The sequence below is a fragment of the Lacerta agilis genome, chromosome 14 (assembly GCF_009819535.1).
Source record: "Lacerta agilis isolate rLacAgi1 chromosome 14, rLacAgi1.pri, whole genome shotgun sequence".
Lineage (NCBI taxonomy): Eukaryota > Metazoa > Chordata > Lepidosauria > Squamata > Lacertidae > Lacerta > Lacerta agilis.
In genome coordinates, this window is record NC_046325.1 from 24,417,082 (window position 1) to 24,436,799 (window position 19,718).

General features: G+C 41.1%; 2 protein-coding genes across 2 annotated transcripts; both read right to left on the bottom strand.

Moving 5' to 3' along the window:
* Positions 1 to 3,400: 3,400 nt before the first annotated feature.
* Positions 3,401 to 4,354, bottom strand: LOC117057905 (olfactory receptor 10C1-like). The gene has a single exon (XM_033168746.1). It carries the CDS (start codon positions 4,352 to 4,354, stop codon positions 3,401 to 3,403), a length of 954 nt encoding a protein of 317 aa, XP_033024637.1.
* Positions 4,355 to 7,728: 3,374 nt separating this feature from the next.
* Positions 7,729 to 8,682, bottom strand: LOC117057906 (olfactory receptor 11A1-like). Its single transcript, XM_033168747.1, has one exon. The coding sequence runs from the start codon at positions 8,680 to 8,682 to the stop codon at positions 7,729 to 7,731; it is 954 nt and encodes a 317-aa protein (XP_033024638.1).
* Between the last annotated feature and the right edge of the window lie 11,036 nt (positions 8,683 to 19,718).

A 19,718-nucleotide genomic window follows, 5' to 3' on the forward strand; every position in this document is an offset into this window, starting at 1 on the left:
TACTTTGGCAGGCAAGCCTTCACACACACACACACACACACACACACAAACACACACACACACCAAACCAATATGTAGGCATTTTGCTGCCTAGGTGAATGACAAGATGCCTGCACCTCTATATAGGTAAGCAGGATGGAGTGGTAGCTGAATCTCACTTTAGCACTGGCAAAGGGATAGCATCTTTCACCTCATATGAAGGTTTCAGACTATATTGAGGGGTGCACAAAAGGTCACACAGCACGCAAAAAGTAGCATAGGACACCCTGTGCTCATTGTTGCACCTGACACCTGCTTGCTGCTCATTTAAACAGATGACACAATGCAGCAACAGTGAGCAGAGCAATGCAAACACATATGTGCTACCAGCTGCAGTGCACGGTCTGGCTTCTTGGGGAAGGATGTTGCACAGCTGGGGTTTATGTCGTGGGCTGCAGCTCCCTCCTTGCATAATTTATTCTGATATCACCAAGTTGGGCACTGCTTTTCTTTTGGGTGAAGACAGAGGGAAAGTAGGTGTTCAGCAGTTCCGCCTTCTCTCCATCACCCAATAGCATTTCTCTGTCTTCACCATGCAGAGGATCTACCATTTGTTTGTTCTTCCTTTTGCTTTGAACATAGCCAAATAAACTTATATTTTAAGCTCTGTTGCAAGCCTGAGCTCATTTAGAACTTTGGCCCACTCAGCCTCCCTGCAGACATTGGCTACTTGTGTATACCCTTCCTTTGTGATTTCCCCCTTCTTCCATTTCTTATACATGACCTTATTAAATCTCAGTTAAGCTGTAAGCTCCTTATGCAGCCACACAAGTTTCTTTAGATGCCTTCCTCTTTTCTTTCTTGTTGAAATTGTCTGCATTTGCTCCTTCAGCATTCGTCGTTGTCTTTCAAATCCTTTCTGATGCTTTCTAGACAACCAGATGAGTGTGTTGGGGGGAATGCTCTGCAAAAAATAAATAAATCTGAATTCATTGGATATTACACAATAGATTTAGTTGATAGGGCACGTCTTTGATACTAGGGGACAGAAGCTGTGCGCTTAGTGTGCTTATAATTACGACTCTTTCTATCCATCTAAATATTATTGTTTTTATGTTATGTAAATGAAACATATATTTCATTTCTTGAATGACAGGTCTTGTATGCAATGTGATACCTTATTACCATTTGGTTACTTTGTTTCTTGCTTAATGTGATATGCTTACATTATTACTTTAATAAATCATGTATTTCCTTGTCTCAGGTGTTTGTGCTACCCTCAGTAGCAGCCCTGGCAGTGAAGGTTTGTCAGGTGCATTCTTAACTGGCTGCATCTCTTGTATTTTCTGGTACCTGATCAGCAGTTGTTATGGCTGTAACTCCTTGTTTTGCCTTTGGGGTTTGCTTGCTACTATGTGTTATGTACACCTGAATACAAAATATCCTACTATCAATGGCTGCAGGCTTCAGTGGCTTGATATAAAATAGCTAGGGACGGTTTCATAGAGTTAAGAACAACATTGCCATTGTTACTCAGTATGTCAGCACAATTTTTTTTTTAAAGGGGTGTCTGGTGAAGTCCACAGAAATCAGAAAATCCACCAGAGTAAATTCTGACCTGGAAACATGCCACTCTGTGCACTCATCCTATGTACAGAAATGTCCAAAACAGGCAAAGCTACATTCACTTATGTTAGAGCAGAAGAATCAAGTCAAGAATAGTCTCACAATGACTTTCACTTTCCTGTTTCTTGGAGCCAGGACAGGATGAAACTAGCCTCTCTCTTTTTATTCTTAACAGAAAAGAGATTGTGATTTGTGCTTCCCCTACAACTTCACTATTATTGGGTATTCTGTCTCCTTTTGAAAAGTTGTTTACGCTTCCAAGAATGCTTGGAATGGTTTTATGCCAGACAGAAAGGCAGCCTGTCTGTGCCTGGACTTTATTAGCTATGTCACAACAGAAGATGTTATCTCCTCTGACAACATGTTTGGTGTACCTGGAGGCGGTTCTGCAATTTTCTCTGATATACTTTTTTTGTGCCTATTTTATAAATAGAGTGTTCTCTAACAGCAGTGGCATACGGTGAAATTTTTCATAGGGAAACAGCTAGGGCTCATGCGTGTGTATTGCTCTGCAGGGTTGTGCAGCTTTGCAGCCTTTGCAGGGGTGATCACACACAGAGAGACAGAGAGGTGTGCATGCGTACACATGCATGAAGTCTGGAGACACTGACTAAGCAGGTACACAGAAAGGTCGTGCTGGGAACATTAAGGGGACTAGACAGCTCTATCACATTGGTTTCCACAAGCAGAGAGTTCAGAGAACTTTTCACAGCAATACATACCATGATAGGTAGAATTACATCCGAGAGAGAGGAGAGGCTATTCTGCTTGGTACTGCCCTTGCAAAAAGCTCAGTGGGGGAATGGAAGCTTAACATGTCTTTGAACATAGTGCAGGAATGGATAGCCTGTGGATCTACAGATGTTGTTTGACTCCAGCTCCCATCAGCTCCAGCTACCACAGCAAGTGCTTAGGAGCTATGTCAGTTGTTGATCTCTTCAGAATTATACCCGTAAGCCTTTCAAATAGCATGAATATATGCTGGAGAGGAGAGGAGCTGCGACCTTGTTCATTGCAGAGCTTTTAAAAGGTTAGTTTAGAACTGCCCAGTGGTTTGTTATTGTCATCTGCATGGCTACACACATCTGTATTTTCCTTGTATGCATCCATGCTTTCTTGCTTAGAGTGATTCTAATGGTGATATTTGTAAGCCTACACAGAGTAGGAGTAAAACCTCACCACTGAACTGGTAATCTGACTTGAGGGTGGGGTGGGGGAGGACACTATACCATTTCCATAACCATACCTCTACTTTATACAGCAAACCATAACACATTACCCATTTAAATGAAATTAACTTTTCATTATTCAAAGTTATTTCTTTTTCTCTAATGAAGACAACACAGCTATTCTAAACCTTAGACAAAACTGGGCGGTTCATTTCATTCCTCAACATGGATCAGTCATGAAAATGTGAATTAATAAATTTGGTTCATCTGCAGGCAGAAGATATCACAGAATAATAATCACAACAAATATATTTTGTCTGTCAGTGTCCTCAGACCAAATCCACAGCATACATTGAAGGCACTCTTTAAGTAGCCACGACCCAGCAAATTCAATAGTGTAAATTTCCACAATTAATAAGTTTGGGTGCAGTTAGAATGTAGAATCCAGGAAATATGTCAATAAAGGACAGTTGGCATTGCCATTGTTACGTGGAAATAACGAAAAGGTCCTGCTTCATTCCGTGTACTCCTGAAATAAAGATATACTCAGTACTTGTTTGCAATGATTACTAGTAGTTGAAAGTCAAATGATATGCAAATCTCAACAAAGTTGGGCTTCAGCACACTCACATCACTGCATTACTTTTACATTTGCTGACAACCCTCTTCCAAGCTTCCTTCACTTCTTTGTTCCTCAGACTGTATATAAGGGGATTGACCAGAGGTGTCAGGACAGTGTAGAAAACAGAAAAAACCTTATTCAGCTCCTTTAGTATTTTTGTTTTTGGTAGCACATAGACAATAATGATTGTTCCATAGAAAATGGACACGACAACAAGATGAGAAGAACAGGTGGAAAAAGCCTTCTGCCTACCAGTGGCTGAGGGAATTCTCAAAATGGCATTAATGATGTAAACATATGATGCAATGGTTAAGATAAATGATGGAAGTGTGCAAAAGGATGCCATGATGGTCAGTGCAAGTTGAACCTTGTAGGTGTCGGTGCAGGACAGTTGAATGATAGGGAGGAAATCACAAAAGAAATGTTCTATTTCACTGGGGCCACAGAATGTTAGCTCAGATATGAAAACGATCAATATAGTGTTTTCTATGAAACCACACAGCCAAGACGCAGCTACCAGTTGAAGGCAAACCTTGTTGTTCATTATTCTTGTGTAATGCAGGGGCCTACATATTGCAGCATAGCGATCGTAAGACATCGCTGAAAGAAGGTAGCATTCGGATGCTGCTAAGGACGCTGCAAGCCACAGTTGCATAAGACAGCCATGGACAGGGACTATCCTTTTCCCAGTCAATAAACTATTCAGCATTCTGGGCAGGATTGTTGAGGTATAGCAGGTCTCCAAAGAAGACAAATTCCCCAGAAAGAAGTACATGGGAGTATGAAGGCGCTGATCGGTCACAATTAGGACAATGATAAGGATGTTCCCAGTCATAGTCAAAGCGTAGATGATTAGAAAGAGAAGGAAAAGAAGAATTTGGAGGTGCTGGAGGTCCCCAAATCCAAGGAGGATGAATTCAGTTGTCATGGTTCGATTCACCCACTCTGATTCTACCATGGTTTTTTCTAGAGGCAAATAAAATAAAAGACATGCAATGATGTTTATATTGCAATTCTGGTGAATAGATCATATGGCTCTGGGATAGATCATATAGTTTTCTCTATGGAGTCCTAGTTTCTCATTCCAGTTCTGTAAATTAATGTGGGGTGGGTGTGGAAGAAGGTCAGGCCAGAGTTTTCAGTTCATTACAGAGGCATGTTGAATATGATCTATTTAGATATTTCAGCACTGTCACAGTATGGTGAATTATGATGCTCACCTGAAATAACAGCAATAGAAATTATCTGCATTCCTTAGTCAGAAAATCTAAAGCTTGGGACTTGTACTTGCATAGCAGTTGAATCTATGTTGTTATTGCAGAAGGACTTGATTGTCTTCTCAGCTTTGGCCGTCATCATTCCCATTGTTCCTGGTCTGTGTTTCGAATCTACTGTTTAAGAAGAAAATAAATATTTTTTGTCCTAATTGAACTCTTGAGGCAGTACTGCTGCTTCTAGTTCCAACAAATCTGTTTTACCCTTTAAGGAATATGTACCCCCAGTGCAATTCATTAAAAAAAACCTAGTGCTGTGTGAAAAATATCTTGTGTGTTTTCCCCCTACCCATTCTCCATAAGAAAATAAATTGCACTCAGAAATTGTCGAAGGGGAGAGAAAAAATGTCAGTGAAATTCTCAAGAGTGGGTTGAAGGTTTTATGTTACACATACTTTTGAGGTGGCTGAGGGTTTGTGAATTTTCTTCTACAGATCATTTCTCTGGTAATCTGCACTCTTTTGGCTTCCTCTGTTGCCTGCACTTTCTGAAAAGCCCATAAAACCCACAACTAAATTCAGGCTTTAAAAAGTGAAATCACATGGCTCTTCTCTACATGCCTTCTCTGAGGGAGTTGTGGAAGGTGACAAAAATGAGAAGAGACTTTTTAGTGGTGGCTCCCTGCTTTTGGAATGCTCCCCCCAGTGGCCACCTGTGGTACCACAATTATCTATTTTTAGTTGTCAGGTCTATACATTTCTATTTTACCCAAGGTTTTGGCCCTTAATCTGGAGGATATTAATGTATGATTTGCCTGTTTTTGTTTATCAATAGCAGCTTGATTGAGTTAGATTGCTAGGTTTTTATTTCATTCTGGTTTTTAATACTGTTATGAGTAGGGAGTGAATACCCTTCTAACCCCTGGATCCAGCAAGTGTTAAAATATAAGCCAGGCTAGCTTATTGATGAGCTGATCACTTGGGTGATGTGCCATTAGGAGGACAAAGGATTAAGGGCCTTGGTGTGAGATGGGAAATGGGTGGGGGGCCCTCCCTCAACAGATAAAGCCAGAGTTTAAAGTAGAGTTTTGTAGTGATCTGGGTCAGAAGCAAAGCAGCAAGCTGAAGAGGTCCAGAGTGTAGATGCAAAGAGTAAAGTGCCTCAGAAGGGTGAGCTTACTGGGGTTGAGAAGCTGCAACTGACTGATTTATCCACTCTCTGGGAGCCTGCTGTGGAAGAAGGGGTGCAGCAGGAGCAATTGGACGTACCATATGTCTGAACATGCTGGAGGAGCAGCCAGTGGCTGAAGAAATGGTGGTGTTATATATGTAAATAAACCATATACCATAAAGATACACCAGTCTCTTCTGTGCCTAATTTCCAAAGGAAACATGGACCCTTGGTAAGTGCCTGGAACCCCTGGAATCTTGCACCATTTGGAGATTGGGGTAGAGTGCAACAATACTTTGCTTTAACCTTTGTTTCATTATGTAAGTAACTTTTGGTCACTTTTTTGGGGGGGGGGAACCAAACAAAAAGATTGATTAGTGAATAATAATAATAATAATAATAATAATAATAATAATAATAATAATAATATATGGACAATGCTCTGGAAATGATGCTTCATCACATATAATGTCATTCTGAAGAGGCTTCTGGCTGGAAGTTGTGCTTTTCCCAGAGAATTGTAGGTAGAATGAGGAGCTCCACGATGTAGCTTTCTTCAAAAATACACCACCAGTTGTTATGCTGCTGCAGCCTAGTTTGAGCCTGGATCCTTTGGGAATTTTCACCCCTGTCAGGGACTGGGTAGATGAGGGAAAATGCTGCCCCAGGTGTTGCCTAGAGAGGAGGAAGGGGCAGATAGCATAGACCTCCAGGAGTGGTTTGGCACAGGGCATACCTCAGAGAGAGATGAGGGCAAAAGTTGGGAAATAATGGGAGAGGAGGAGGAAGTGGATAGTATTCAACAGGCAGAGCCTGAGCAGCAGTTGAATGAGGTGCTGTTGCTGGAGAGTATCCCAGAACCCATACCCTGCCCCCAAACCAGGCATTCACCGAGAACAGAGAACAGAGGGCTCAGAGGCAACTGTCACATACCAGCCACCATCGGAGGCAGGAGGAGTAGTCAGATGAATAGGGATGAATAGGGGAGTAACGGAGAAGGGGTGGAGCTTCACTCGGGGCAATGTTAGGCATTATGGTGCATCTTCAGTTCATCTCTGTAAATTGTATTAATAAACAGAACACTACCTTCCTGGGAATCGGCTGCAGCTGCCGACAGCACCCTGACAATGTCCCCCACATCCAATTCTTTAAAAATAGGGTGAATAGTTCTGTGGAGCTCACCAAATTCACCAAAGCGAGTTCACCAAAGCGAGTTCTTTGTTGCACACACACAGTTTTTGGTTGGACACCGATTAGTTTTAGCTCAGTTTCCTAGTAGCTTTAGGCAAAATACTGCAGTAATAGCCATACACCGTTTTTGCCAATTTCCCTTGAAAATAGCTTAAAAACTGCATTCTTTTGCAATTTTGCCCCCAAAAAACCAACCCTAAGTAATTGCAAAAGATGAATACAAAATAAATCATCCAACTACAGCAAGTTTCAAAATAGAATCCACTTAATAGAGACAACCTGATGAAAACACAAGACCACACAAGTATAGAGTGGGGATTTTGACTCCTTGCTCATTTTGTTATGTGCTGTCAAACCATAGGAACAAGATTGCTGGTAAAATCTGCTGCCATCTGCTGGATGTGAATTTTGAGTCATCCTGAATCACTACTTCATTTAAAAGTTCCATATGTCTCTCACAACATTTCATCTTAATGCTATTGAACATCTGCATCTTAACCCTATTACACCATTTTAACAGGAGACACTTACGGTAGATATTTTGTGTTTCCCACATCTGTGAATGCAAAACCCACATTACAACAAACCATGTGCCCTACACAAGGAGCCTCCATGTGTACAGTAATGTCCCCACTTCAGAAGTAGCAACTAAACATGGGAGCTACCAGAAAAATGCCATGGAGGTGGGGTAAAGGTGTGGGCTTGCAGTACTGTTGTACCTATGTCGCTTCCCCACAGCAGCAAAGCTTGAATAAGCCTACAATGTGAAGTAATTTGTCCACTTTCTGATAGCTCTCCCCAGGGCCATCTTCACCTCTTTGTTCCTCAGGCTGTATATATAAGGATTGACCAGAGGTGTCAAGATGGTGTAAAATACAGAGAAACCTTTATTCAGCTCTCTCAATTCGGTTGTGTCTGGCAAAAGATACACAATGATGAGGGTGCCATAGAAAATAGTCACCACAATGAGGTGAGAAGAGCAGGTAGAGAAGGCCTTTTGCCTCCCTGTAGTAGATGGGATTCCAAGAATGGCAGTGATGATGTACACATATGATGTTATTGTTAAAATGAATGGTGGCAAGGTGCAGAGTGAGGACAGGACAGCTGACAAAAGCTCTACTTGGTGAGCATCACTGCAGGTCAGTTTTGTCATGGGAATGAAATCACAAAAGAAATGCTCAATGACATTGTGGCCACAGAAGGTTAACTGTGCCATAAAAATTAACAAGATTGAATTAATCACAAAACCTCCGAACCAAGACCCAGCTATCAGCTGGAGGCAAAGCTTGAAATTCATCAGGACTGAGTAATGCAGGGGTCGACATATGGCCACATAGCGATCATAAGACATTGCTGCCAGGAGATAGCACTCTGTTGCAGCTAAAAACCCAAAAGCCCAAAATTGCACAATGCAGCCCCAGACAGAAACACTTTGGTTCTCAGTTAAGAAACTGGCCAGCATTCTGGGAAGGATGGTTGAGCTGTAGCAGGTCTCCAAGCAAGACAAATTGCCCAGGAAAAGGTACATTGGTGTGTGGAGGTGCTGATCTGTCACAACTAGTGCAAGTATGATCAGGTTCCCAGCCATGGTCATGATGTAGACTGTTAGAAACACAACAAAGAGAAGAATCTGGAAGTCCCGGACTTCTCCAAATCCAAGCAGAATGAATTCTGTGATGATGGTTTGATTCACCCATTCTAGTCTTTGCATAGTTTTCATCTAGTGGAGTGGGAAGATAACAATTAATGCAATTACTATTAGTTTTTTTTCATACACAGTTTCAGTAACGTCCACCTAAGCTTTAAGCTCTTCAGTTGTGTGTAGGCTGTATCAATTGGTTCCATTCTATGAAGAGGAGTCTTTCCATTCATGGAAAAGTCCTTGATCTAGTGAAGGCCTCTCGAGGATGGGGCATGATTTTCACTGATGTCCTTATCTCCCTGTTGCCCCTTTGGTTTCCATGCTGCTTCAGAGGGTGCCCCAATTCTCAGGATCAGGTTTTCAGAGGAGAATGGGCAAGAATCACAATAGATAATTGATTTAAGTAGCTTTAAACACATTTAATTTTAGCAGTTTGTGCTCACTGGTCACAATCTGTTCAAATTTTATATAAATTGTTTATTGAGAACATATGGGGTTAGTAAAATATTCTAGTTTGGTCTCCAAAAATAAAAGGAGGAGGAAAAAAAAACATTCCATCTTCTTGAATTGCATTGTCAATCAATCAAGGGAATGGATTTTTTTTTTAGATTTCCAAATGTTATGCTAAAGAATCAAGTAAGTAGCCGTGTTGGTCTGATGCAGTCAAAATATATAAAAAACATTAAAAAACTGTCCAGTAGCACATTAGAGACCAACTAAGTTTGTTCTTGGTATAAGTTTTCATTCTGAAGAAGTGTGCATGCACACGAAAGCTTATACCAAGAACAAACTTAGTTGGTCTCTAAGGTGCTACTGGACACCTGAGAGAGAGAGAGAGAGAGAGAGAGAGAGAGAGAGAGAGAGAGATGCTAAAGAATGTGCAGTATATTTTCCTAACAAAGCATCAATATATTGTTGCTCAGTGGATACATGTAGGGTCTCCACCCTTTTCTATCTCCTGCAAGTTGCAAAGAGATCTATGAACAACAAAGGCAGCAATTCTATTTGTCTGGGAGTGAGCCCCATTGAATCCAACAGGATTTCTTCTGAGTAAGCATGGTTAGGATCATGCTGTAGGACATGTTGTTCTCATTCAAAAAATAAAAATAAAATAAAATAATTGACAGCTTTCTGACATGCTTTCTAGACCTGTCAAAACAAATAATAAACCAGGGAGTAATTGATGAATACAAAATAAAATTTAAAATATTAATAAATACAAAATAAAATTGCAAAGATTATCAGAAAATGGTAGCTGTCTCTTCTGCCATTGCTGAAGAGCATGGGAAAGTATTGCTCACCTGAATTCCAAGTTGCTAGATCTTTGAAGGTTAACTTCTGGCCTTCAAAATCAGTTGCTTTAAATATTGAGATGAAGCTACTTCAGTCATGCTCATGGATCAGCTACAATGAGAAAGGTTCACTTGCTCCTGGATGTTCAAAGTTCCTTATTTGAGTCACGATTTCTTAAGAAGAATGGGAAAGCAGCAAATACTCATATCCTAATTAGACTCTTGGGAAATCTTTGAGCTTAGTTTCCAAATCAGTTTTGTGCATCTCTTTGAAGAACATTTACCTCAGATGAATACATTCAAAATGGGAAGGCTTCCTATCCTTTCCTCCCCTCCCTTCTGAATTAAGCCTTCTGAATAAAGATTTTATTGGACATTACAGATTAGAATCTGCCTAATTCAAAATCTTTAGTAAATTTGAATTGTTTCCTCTTCAGACTAACTACCCAAGAGATTTCAAAGGAAGCCCTAACAGTGTTGTTAACTATCACAAAATTTGTAATCTTATCTAATGTATATATTTTATAAATATATGAAACCCTTTCTTTCAGCAGCAAGTAAAAAACAGAACAAATCAAATTGCAGGCCCAGGTCACATACTTCCTCCCCTCCTCCACTCAGGTGAGCTACCAATAAAGGAGACCACACAGATGAATGGGATCAAATCAAGCCACAAATTTATTGACTACAGATAAAGTGGTTTGGCATAGGCATTGGGTAAGCATTTATTTCCAGGCTGCCTTCCAGAAACGACACCAGGGTCAACCCAACAGCAGGGATTCCTATGACTTACATCAAATAGGGGGATCCCCGCAGGGGTCACAGTTTCTAGGAGCACTGAGGCCCAAGCCCCCCATCTGGGCAATTGGCAGAAGCAACTCCATCACAGATCCCATTACCATGATACCCTACTTCTGGAAGGAAAGGAAAGGGTACAACCCCCCCCCCCAACAAAGGTAGATGTTACCCAATGCTTAAACCACCAAAGTTGTGATGATTGCTACAGGGAAAGCAAAACCTCCAGGTCATAGCCAATTTGCCTGGCAGGCAAATTCCTACCCGGCCCCACAAATATGGCAATCAATGCAGCCATAGCAAGGGCAATTCAATGAGTAAATGCAAAAATTACTGGAGTGGGTGGGTGGTTTCATCTGGTGAAGAAGTGCTGGGCATTGGGGGCTGGCATGGGCTGTTTAAAATCCCCTGGGAGCAGACCTGAAAGAAGCCTGGTTGTTCCCTCAAGCCCAAGAAACAGTTTTCAGTTTTAATTTTTAAAAGTTTCGTTTTATATTGTTTTTCATTTGAAAAGATATTTTGCTGCTATTCAAATACTAAGATTAAAAAGCTAAATGTTATTCCTTGTCCAACTGCTTTGCCTAGTTTACTTATTTCCTTTAAAACTTTTTCCATTTATCACTCATCAAATAGCAATAGTTTTTGAACTCTGTACAAAAGAAAGCAGATTATTACCAACCACATTACCAATCACGCAAGAATGAAGCAGCATGAAAAACAAATGCAAGTCCCAATCTGAACATGTCTTGCGTGAGGGGGGCGGGCATCTTTCCCAGCAGCGTGGCAGCTCTGATGGGAGTGGGAGATGTGGTTTCATGCCCCATGATACCATTGTGAAATCCAATATTGGGACCTTTCCAAGAGGTCTTCAGGAACATTTTGCCCCATCATCTTTAGGGGAAAGATCTCCTTTCATTGTTTGTTTGGTAGGCATGGCATAGGCCCACTGGTGATCTCCTGCCCACAGGGCATACGGCCTTCTACACTTCACCAGCTACCCCAGAAGGGTAAGGCAACTTCTCATTTGTTCTTGCAGAGGAAGAATCCCTGTAGTTTAGTAGCTGGATGACTTTCTGTTTGTATGATGCAAGTGGAAGACCCCCGACTGCCAGGACCTGCTGTCAGTTTTCCAACAGCTTAGTGACTATCTGAGCGAGTAAGGGTGCGAGCCACTCCCAGAGGGTTGGCTCAGCCCACTTCCCTGGGATATAAGGAAGGCTTGTGGCTTGCCCATGGCAGCCACTTCTTCAAAAAACTTGTTTGAACACGGAGCTTTAAAACACTGACCTGCACCTGGAAAGTGCAGCACAAAAGGAAGTCTACATTTTCTATGTACTTTATCATGGCATTTCCCAAGGGCAGCAATGTGGCTAAGATGCAACTAGAGAAACAACTCCACATATATGGAAATGACAGACAACCAGCAGGACCAGTTGTGTCCTGCTTTGTCTTCTTTTATTATCCTCTTCCACCTTCAACTTTACTATAGGCTAATGGGGGGAAAGGGTGAAAACATCCATGCATTCTGCCTTCCAAATACATTCCTTTACATCTGGAAAGAAATGCCCATCCAGAGGCAAAGAACTATCACTGTGAGGGTTCCAAGCAGGTGCACTGCTCCTTTTTCAATCGGGCGTCCCAGATACAGTTTCCCAACACCCACTAACCCAATTGTGAGACATCACTAAATGAGAGACATACAAAGCTAGCACAATCATCTAGTGAGTACCTGCGTATGGGCCAAATGACCCCCTACCTTTGAACACCCTTGCAGGGGAAGCAGGATGATAAATGACAGACAGCTAACCCTGTTGGACTATTCATGACAGCCCAGAACAGTGATATTCCAGGGCTTCTTGAAGCTGGAACTCACCAGAACTCAGTTCTGGTAACTCTCAGGTGGGCACCATTGCCATTATAAGAGAACAAAGGAGGAGTTCATGGTGAGTTCTGGCACCTCTTTTTCTAGAAAAATGGCACTGGGTGGTCTCAATTAACTGTGAGCTACTACAGAAGACAATGGCATAGGAGATGGGGCCGAGGTGTCCACAGAAGCTATCTGAGCGGTGAAAATCACAGTCCTACTTAATAATGTTGCTGCCTCAACAATACTGACAAACCTAACCTGGAACCTCCTAGTCTGCAGACCACAATTTTCAAAATGCCTCAATCCATACTTGTCATGCCAAAGAGCTATGAAATATGAAAATAGGTATTGTTTGGTTCCTGGATATAATACAGTGAATGATAATAAATAAATAAATAGCCACATTCATACTTCTGTGAGTAGTCACACAATATGTCAGCTGAAATTCCATGTGACATGCTTGAACCTTAAATCGTTTGGTATTCCAGAGAATATCCTGAAAAGTAAACGGTAAACTACACAACCGCACCCACACTCCCAATACACAAATCTGAGTCTTTTCTTCTGAGCTCAATTAGGCTCCTGGGAATGAAGGAACTGAAGTCATTGCTGCTTCCCCTTTGCACCTCTACCAGTGCAGCAAGCTATAAATGGCATATTAAGTATCTGAAACAATCAGACAGCACAATTGGAGGTGGAAAAGGAAGTGGGGAAAAGATCAGCCCACAAATAGCTTGGTAAGCTGGCTTTTATATACTATGTTTCAGTTTGCTTAATTGTTACCAGTTTCAAGGAACCTAAAATGTTTAATAATGTCCTTACAATTCTGGGTATGTGGAACAAATGTGTTCAAGTTTCAGATGTGTTGAGAGCCACGACCTCAGCAGGAGCTGCTCCATTCTCTTCAATAAACAGTATGATCCTGCCTGGAGATTGTGAAGAGGTGTGTGTGAATCTGAACTTATGATTTAGTTTATCTCTGTAGGTCATGCCATAAGTGTAAAATTGGCATAACTCTAATATGAGAGTAGACCCTCCATGATTAACTTTGGTGACCCTGGAATAAATCTGATTCCAGCCTGATGCTGAAAGGCATTCAGGCATATTCTGAGTTCATCCACTCCTGACCTAAAGATTAACACATAGAAATTGAGTTGCCAAGTACAGGATACTCAGCTCCAATGGGATCCATCCACATAATGGTAAGGTGATTTGAAAGCAGAGAGCAGACCTGGGTGGCCAGGTTCAGATAGTATCAGTCTTTCACCCTTTTGTTAAGTAAACACAATAGCCTGTTTTCAGTCATTTTCCCACTAGGATGGGCAAGATGAGAAATGGGCAGGAACTCTAGGGGCAAGACAAGAATTGTTCATCTCAAAGGCCCTCCCTTTTATACTAGGAGGCAATAGCTAAGAATATTATTAAAACCCCAGACTTTCCAGTAGTCAGTAGCTCTTCTAGCTCCAGCAAGACAACACCTAACCAGCACTCCACAGGACCCAGCACATTTCTACTTTGCTTTAAGGACAGGTATACTTTCCTCCCCCTCTCCACTTCTAATGTGAGTCTATGTCAATATAGTCATGCCCCATGATGTTGGGAAAGATGGAGGGCACAAGGAGAAGGGGACGACAGAGGATGAGATGGTTGGACAGTGTTCTCGAATCGACTAGCATGAGTTTGGCCAAACTGCGGGAGGCAGTGAAAGATAGGCGTGCCTGGCATTCTCTGGTCCATGGGAATTTTTAAAATTTGTTTCAACTATGGCAGACCAACACGGCTACCTACCTGTACCAAAAAGATTGATCGGGATATCTGGGTGTTCTTGATTTGTGTGGGCGTTAGGAAATGATGGCTGCTTTGCTTTCTTGCTCCTGAGAGTGGAAACGGGCAGTGGCTCCATCATGGCAACATTTTGGGACAGACTTTCAGGTCCCCATACAGGAGAATGAGAAGATGGCCATTAAACATAGCAAGGCTGATGTACCTCATATTGAACTGAGCAAAGTAGCACCCATTTATTATCCAAAGAGACCCCACCTTACTAAAGTATAAAAGTACCTAACTGTGCAAATATGTATGATAGTCGTTATCAGCAATGTTTTTCACTGTGAAAATAAATCATTTCAGAACACTGTTCTTGGCTAGTTGTGATCTCCCATTCACAGCTGCGTGCAAAGGAATGTTGGACCATACAACAAAAATGCTGTAACATGGAGTGCTTCTGTATACAGTTCTAGCCAAGAACATTCCACTCTCCGTCCTGTCTGGTTTTCTGTTTTCCCAGTCATGTCTGTCAGGTTTATGTCCCTGCTGAGCTTGCTCAATCCTCACTGGCCTTTTTTTTTCTTTGAGAGAGAGTGTGTGAGTGCTTAAACTTGTCTTTGTCTTCCATGTTGAATTTTCTTGAAAAGTGTGTTGCACAGGCATATGCCTGATGTCAGCTAAATTGGTGTTTTTGATTTCTCCATTGATTTATTTCAGCAACTCTCACTTCATTCCTTGGAGACTTATAAAGAACACTGATTGAAGCAGAAAGTGACCTAGTTTGATGATGGCATGGTAATCCCACCATTTATATTCACCATTTTTCTTTTATTCTATTACAACTGCTCAATTCTGTCCCCCCCCCTTTGGAATTGATCAGTGGGGTTTGGTGGGGAGGGGCTTGTGTTGTGCATCATGCACAAGGAGTGTCCAGTCCACCACTTTATCGGTTACAGTGAGAATTTGGGGTTTAGTGGGCATAGGGCCAGGATCAGTGCTGGAGCACTGGGTGGGAGTTACCAAATTAATGGTTTCCACTGTGTCATGGACCGAGCATTTTGGGTGCAGTAGGCAACTCTGTTAAACAGTGTATGACTGTGCCAATAGGTGATGCTACAAAGACTCCCATAAGGAATCCTACAGAGGCCACATACCCTGTCCAATGCCATCACCTTCCAAATATGTGATAAACACAATGTAATGCCTAATCCTTGACGCCTCCCTTTCCATGGAGGCGCAGGTTACAGCAACAGTTAAGGCGACATTTCTCCATCTGCGCCGTATCAAGCAGTTGGTCCTCTACCTTTCCTGCCCCGACCTGACCACAGTGATCCATGCAACAGTCACCTCCAGACTTGACTACTGTAACTTGCTATATGTGGTGCTGCCTTTGAAACTGTCCCAGAAACTCCAGCAGGTGCAGAACACTGCAGCGAGGCTCCTCACGGGGACCTTGCCATGGGAGCATATTCATGCACTGACTCCCGGTGGAGTACCGGGTCAGGTTCAAGGTGCTGGTTCTGACCTTTAAAGCCCTATGCGGCTTAGGACCCTTGTACTTACGGGACCGCCTCTCTTGGTATGCCCCACAGAGGACCTTAAGGTCCACGAATAACAATAGCTTAAGGATCCTGGGTCCAAAAGAAGCCAGATTATCCTCCACAAGGGCCAGGGCTTTTTCAGTGTTGGCTCCGACCTGGTGGAATGCTCTGTCCCATGAGACTAGGGCCCTGCGGGACCTGACCACCTTCCGCAGGGCCTGTAAGACAGAGTTATTGTGCCTGGCCTTTAATCTAGCCTGATCCCCTATTCCTTTTCCCCTTCCCTTTTTTCTGAAGAAACCTTTCGGGGTCCCCACATTAAAATTCCTCCCTAGTTTCCCTACTGGCCTAGCAAGACTAACTTGGCCAGTTAGCCCTGGTGATCCCAATGATGTTTGTTTTTTATGCTGTTTTTAAGTTGTTTTAATCATTATCTTATATTTGTTGTTAGCCGCCCTGAGCCCAGTTTTTGGATAGGGAAGGGCAGGGTATAAATATAAAATTATTATTATTATTATTATTATTATTATTATTATTATTATTATTATCCCCTGGTCCTTGCAATGAGATATGCAAAATCCTTTCAACCCAAGACCTATGTTAGTAAAATAAATGCATTCATTTTTAATTTCACTACAGCAGAACTTCCCAAAGGAATCCTCAGGTTTAAGCAGTTGCAGTTTCTAACTTATATGAGATGTTATTTCCTGTGTTGGGAAAATGAGAGGAAGAAAATGCATTTAGTATCTAATTATCTTCCCTCACTGGTAGTTTTATTTTACAGGTGGGAAATGTCCAACCAATCATCAAGAGTGACTGAATTTCTTCTACATGGATTCTCTGACACTCTAACACTGACTGTTAACATATAGAGCTCCAAATACTGTAGATTGTGACATATCTGAATACTTGATTGGCCTAAGACAATTAACTCCTCTGCTCCAATCTGTGAAACTTTTACCAGTGTCATATGATGTTTGTTGTGAGGAATCCGTCTTTTAATGGGATAGTACCAATATTCTGAAGTCCCTGCCTATGAACATCAGGCAGAAGCCCCAACTGGGATATAATGACTTCTATTGGGGGGGGGGCATACATGTAATTTCCCAGTGTCTACCATTGTTGATTTTTGTTGATATTAACTGCTTAGAGATTTTACTTTTTTAATGGCCTATACATTTTGTTAAAAATATATAAACCATAAACAATTGTTTATTAAACAAGCAAAGGTGCATTGCTTACCTAAGTCAGTCTACATGATCACATTGGGAAACACAGATCAATGCATTCTCCTCCTCTCTAACACGTGTTTGTCCTCTCTTTGCAGATACCAAAAACCCATACAATGTTCAACCAAACATCAAGATTGACAGAATTCATTTTGCATGGATTCTCTGATACTCAGCAATGGAAGATATTTCATTTTATTGTATTCCTGATTGTTTACCTGATGGCCCTCACTGAAAACTTACTCATCATCACAGTCATAATTTTCAGTCCTCAACTTCACAAACCCATGTACTTTTTCCTGGTCAATCTGGCATTCCAAGACATTGGCACCATATCTGTCTCAGTCCCCAAATCCTTGGCAAATGCCCTGATGAACGTGAAAACAATTTCTTACAATGGATGCATCTGCCAAATTTTCTTTCTTCTTTTGTTCACTGTATCTCACTTTTATCTCCTTGGCATCATGGCATATGACCGCTACACTGCCATCTGTAATCCACTGCACTATGAGACCGTCATGAATAGAAAGACATGCATCGAAATGGCAATCAGTGCATGGATTATTGGACTTCTGCATTCTGCAGCATACACTGCTAGTACATTCACGATAGAGTTTTGTTCCAATAGCATCTATCAGTTCTTCTGTGAAATTCCACAGTTAATCAAAATTTCTTGCTCTGATTCATATCTCAATGCATTTTGGATTTTTTATGTTGCTGGTTCTTTGGCCTTCATTTATCTTGCTCTAATCATTTATTCTTATGTTCAGATCTTCAGGGCAGTTCTCATAATTCCTTCTGCTCAGGCGAAACAAAAGACCCTTTCAACCTGCTTGCCACACCTTTTTGTAATATCCTTATATCTTCTCAGTGGTTCATTAGTCTATCTAAAGCCAATTTCTAGGTCTGTATCATCAATGGATCTTGTGCTTTCAGTTCTTTATTGCTTGTTGCCACCAGTCATGAACCCATTAATCTATAGCATTAGGAATTGGGAACTGAAAATGGCATTCTGGAGGTTAATTGTCAAACATTTCCCACAGTTCTTCTCCAATCCAGTGCATGGATAATAGACCCAACATTTTATTCATATTTTATTAAAAGTGATAATAAAATAATAATATTGTCATCATTCCTACTCTTATTATTTAAACGTGTTTGAACTTGGGCATTATCTGTAATAATTATGTGTCCTGGCGAAAGTAGGCAATTAAAAGACCCACTTGCTAATCAGAAGCTATTTCGTGTTCTTCCTTTGAACTGACCCAAATTCTGCAATCATCATCTGAGGGCTCACTTTGTGTGCCCCCCTCCCATCTGAAATGCTTGAACTTTTTCTCATTGGATATTCAGTAGAATATGTTTAAACAGCAGAACACACATAATCACTTCTAAATATTTATTTCAATGCTTGATTAGACCCATGGGAGTCAAGGAACCAAATATAAACTTCATTGCCATTTCTCTTTCATTTTTGTCAATGCAAAGAGCAATTAGACAGATCATCTTTGAAACAGATATAGTGAGAAAAACATGATAAATGGAGGAAATAGCAGCTCACATTTGGTGGATGGCTACACCAATGAACTGCATGATCAGCGATGGAGAGAGAGGAATAAAATAAGATTAAGTAACCCACAATCTACCCATGCACAGCTAGGTAATTTCATGTGGTATTTTCAGTTATCTTATTTGCTAAAATTGATTGCATTGACATGGGTTTATCTGTATAGCTTCATGTTAGTGTTGGCTATGTTTTATTCTAAAGTTCCTCTAGATGTTTTAATTTTGTATGGATAGATATATTTTTTCTGATTGACGGTCGAATAAAGAATGATGATGATAGTTATCTTATTTGTTACCAATTTGATTGATTGTATCAGAAGTTCATTATATTTATGGATACTCTGAAGAAATATCTGCAGGGGTTAGGTGTGCATAAAGCCACCATATAAACTGGGACTTTGATAAAGAAAATGTTTCTACCAGTGCACACTCATTTCTCAAAAAACATTGAAGAAAACAGGACAGTGGCAGCAATTCAGCAATTCTTCTTTGTCTGTGCATGTCAGAACCATAAGGAATAGACTGATCAGGCTCACAGGGTTTAGTTGGATTGTGATGGGATCTGATGTTGTTGCTTCTGGAATTAAAAAGTGGCAGTGGTGCCATCAGCACAGGACTTTGATACAAAACTTCGGGTTTCCATGCAGAAGAATGAACAGAAGGGCCTTCAAACCAAGTGGTGCTGAATGCATCACTTTTGGGTGATATAATATACATTTACCATCTAAAGAGCTGCACCTCATAAGAACATCGAATAAAATATTAAATTACCTAGCTGCAAGGAAAGCGATACATGAATTACAGTCGTGTTCAACTCTGCTTTTCATTCTGAGAATGAATTGTTTCAGAACAGTGTTCTTGGTCAGATGTGACAACCACATCATACAGTAGCTCTGTCAATGCAGAGTAGTGCTGTAGTGAGAAATGTTGGCAACCTTTTCAAAACTTGTGTAGCATATCTTAAAATTCCACAAATAATTTGTTTGGAATGGAAAACATAATTTCATTCTGAATTCTGCTAGAGGAGAGTTTTCCATAGGCATGTATC

Excerpts from the sequence above, each read along its gene's own strand:
- LOC117057906 (XM_033168747.1), bottom strand. The coding sequence starts at position 8,682 with ATGCAAAGACTAGAATGGGTGAATCAAACCATCATCACAGAATTCATT.
- LOC117057905 (XM_033168746.1), bottom strand. The coding sequence starts at position 4,354 with ATGGTAGAATCAGAGTGGGTGAATCGAACCATGACAACTGAATTCATC.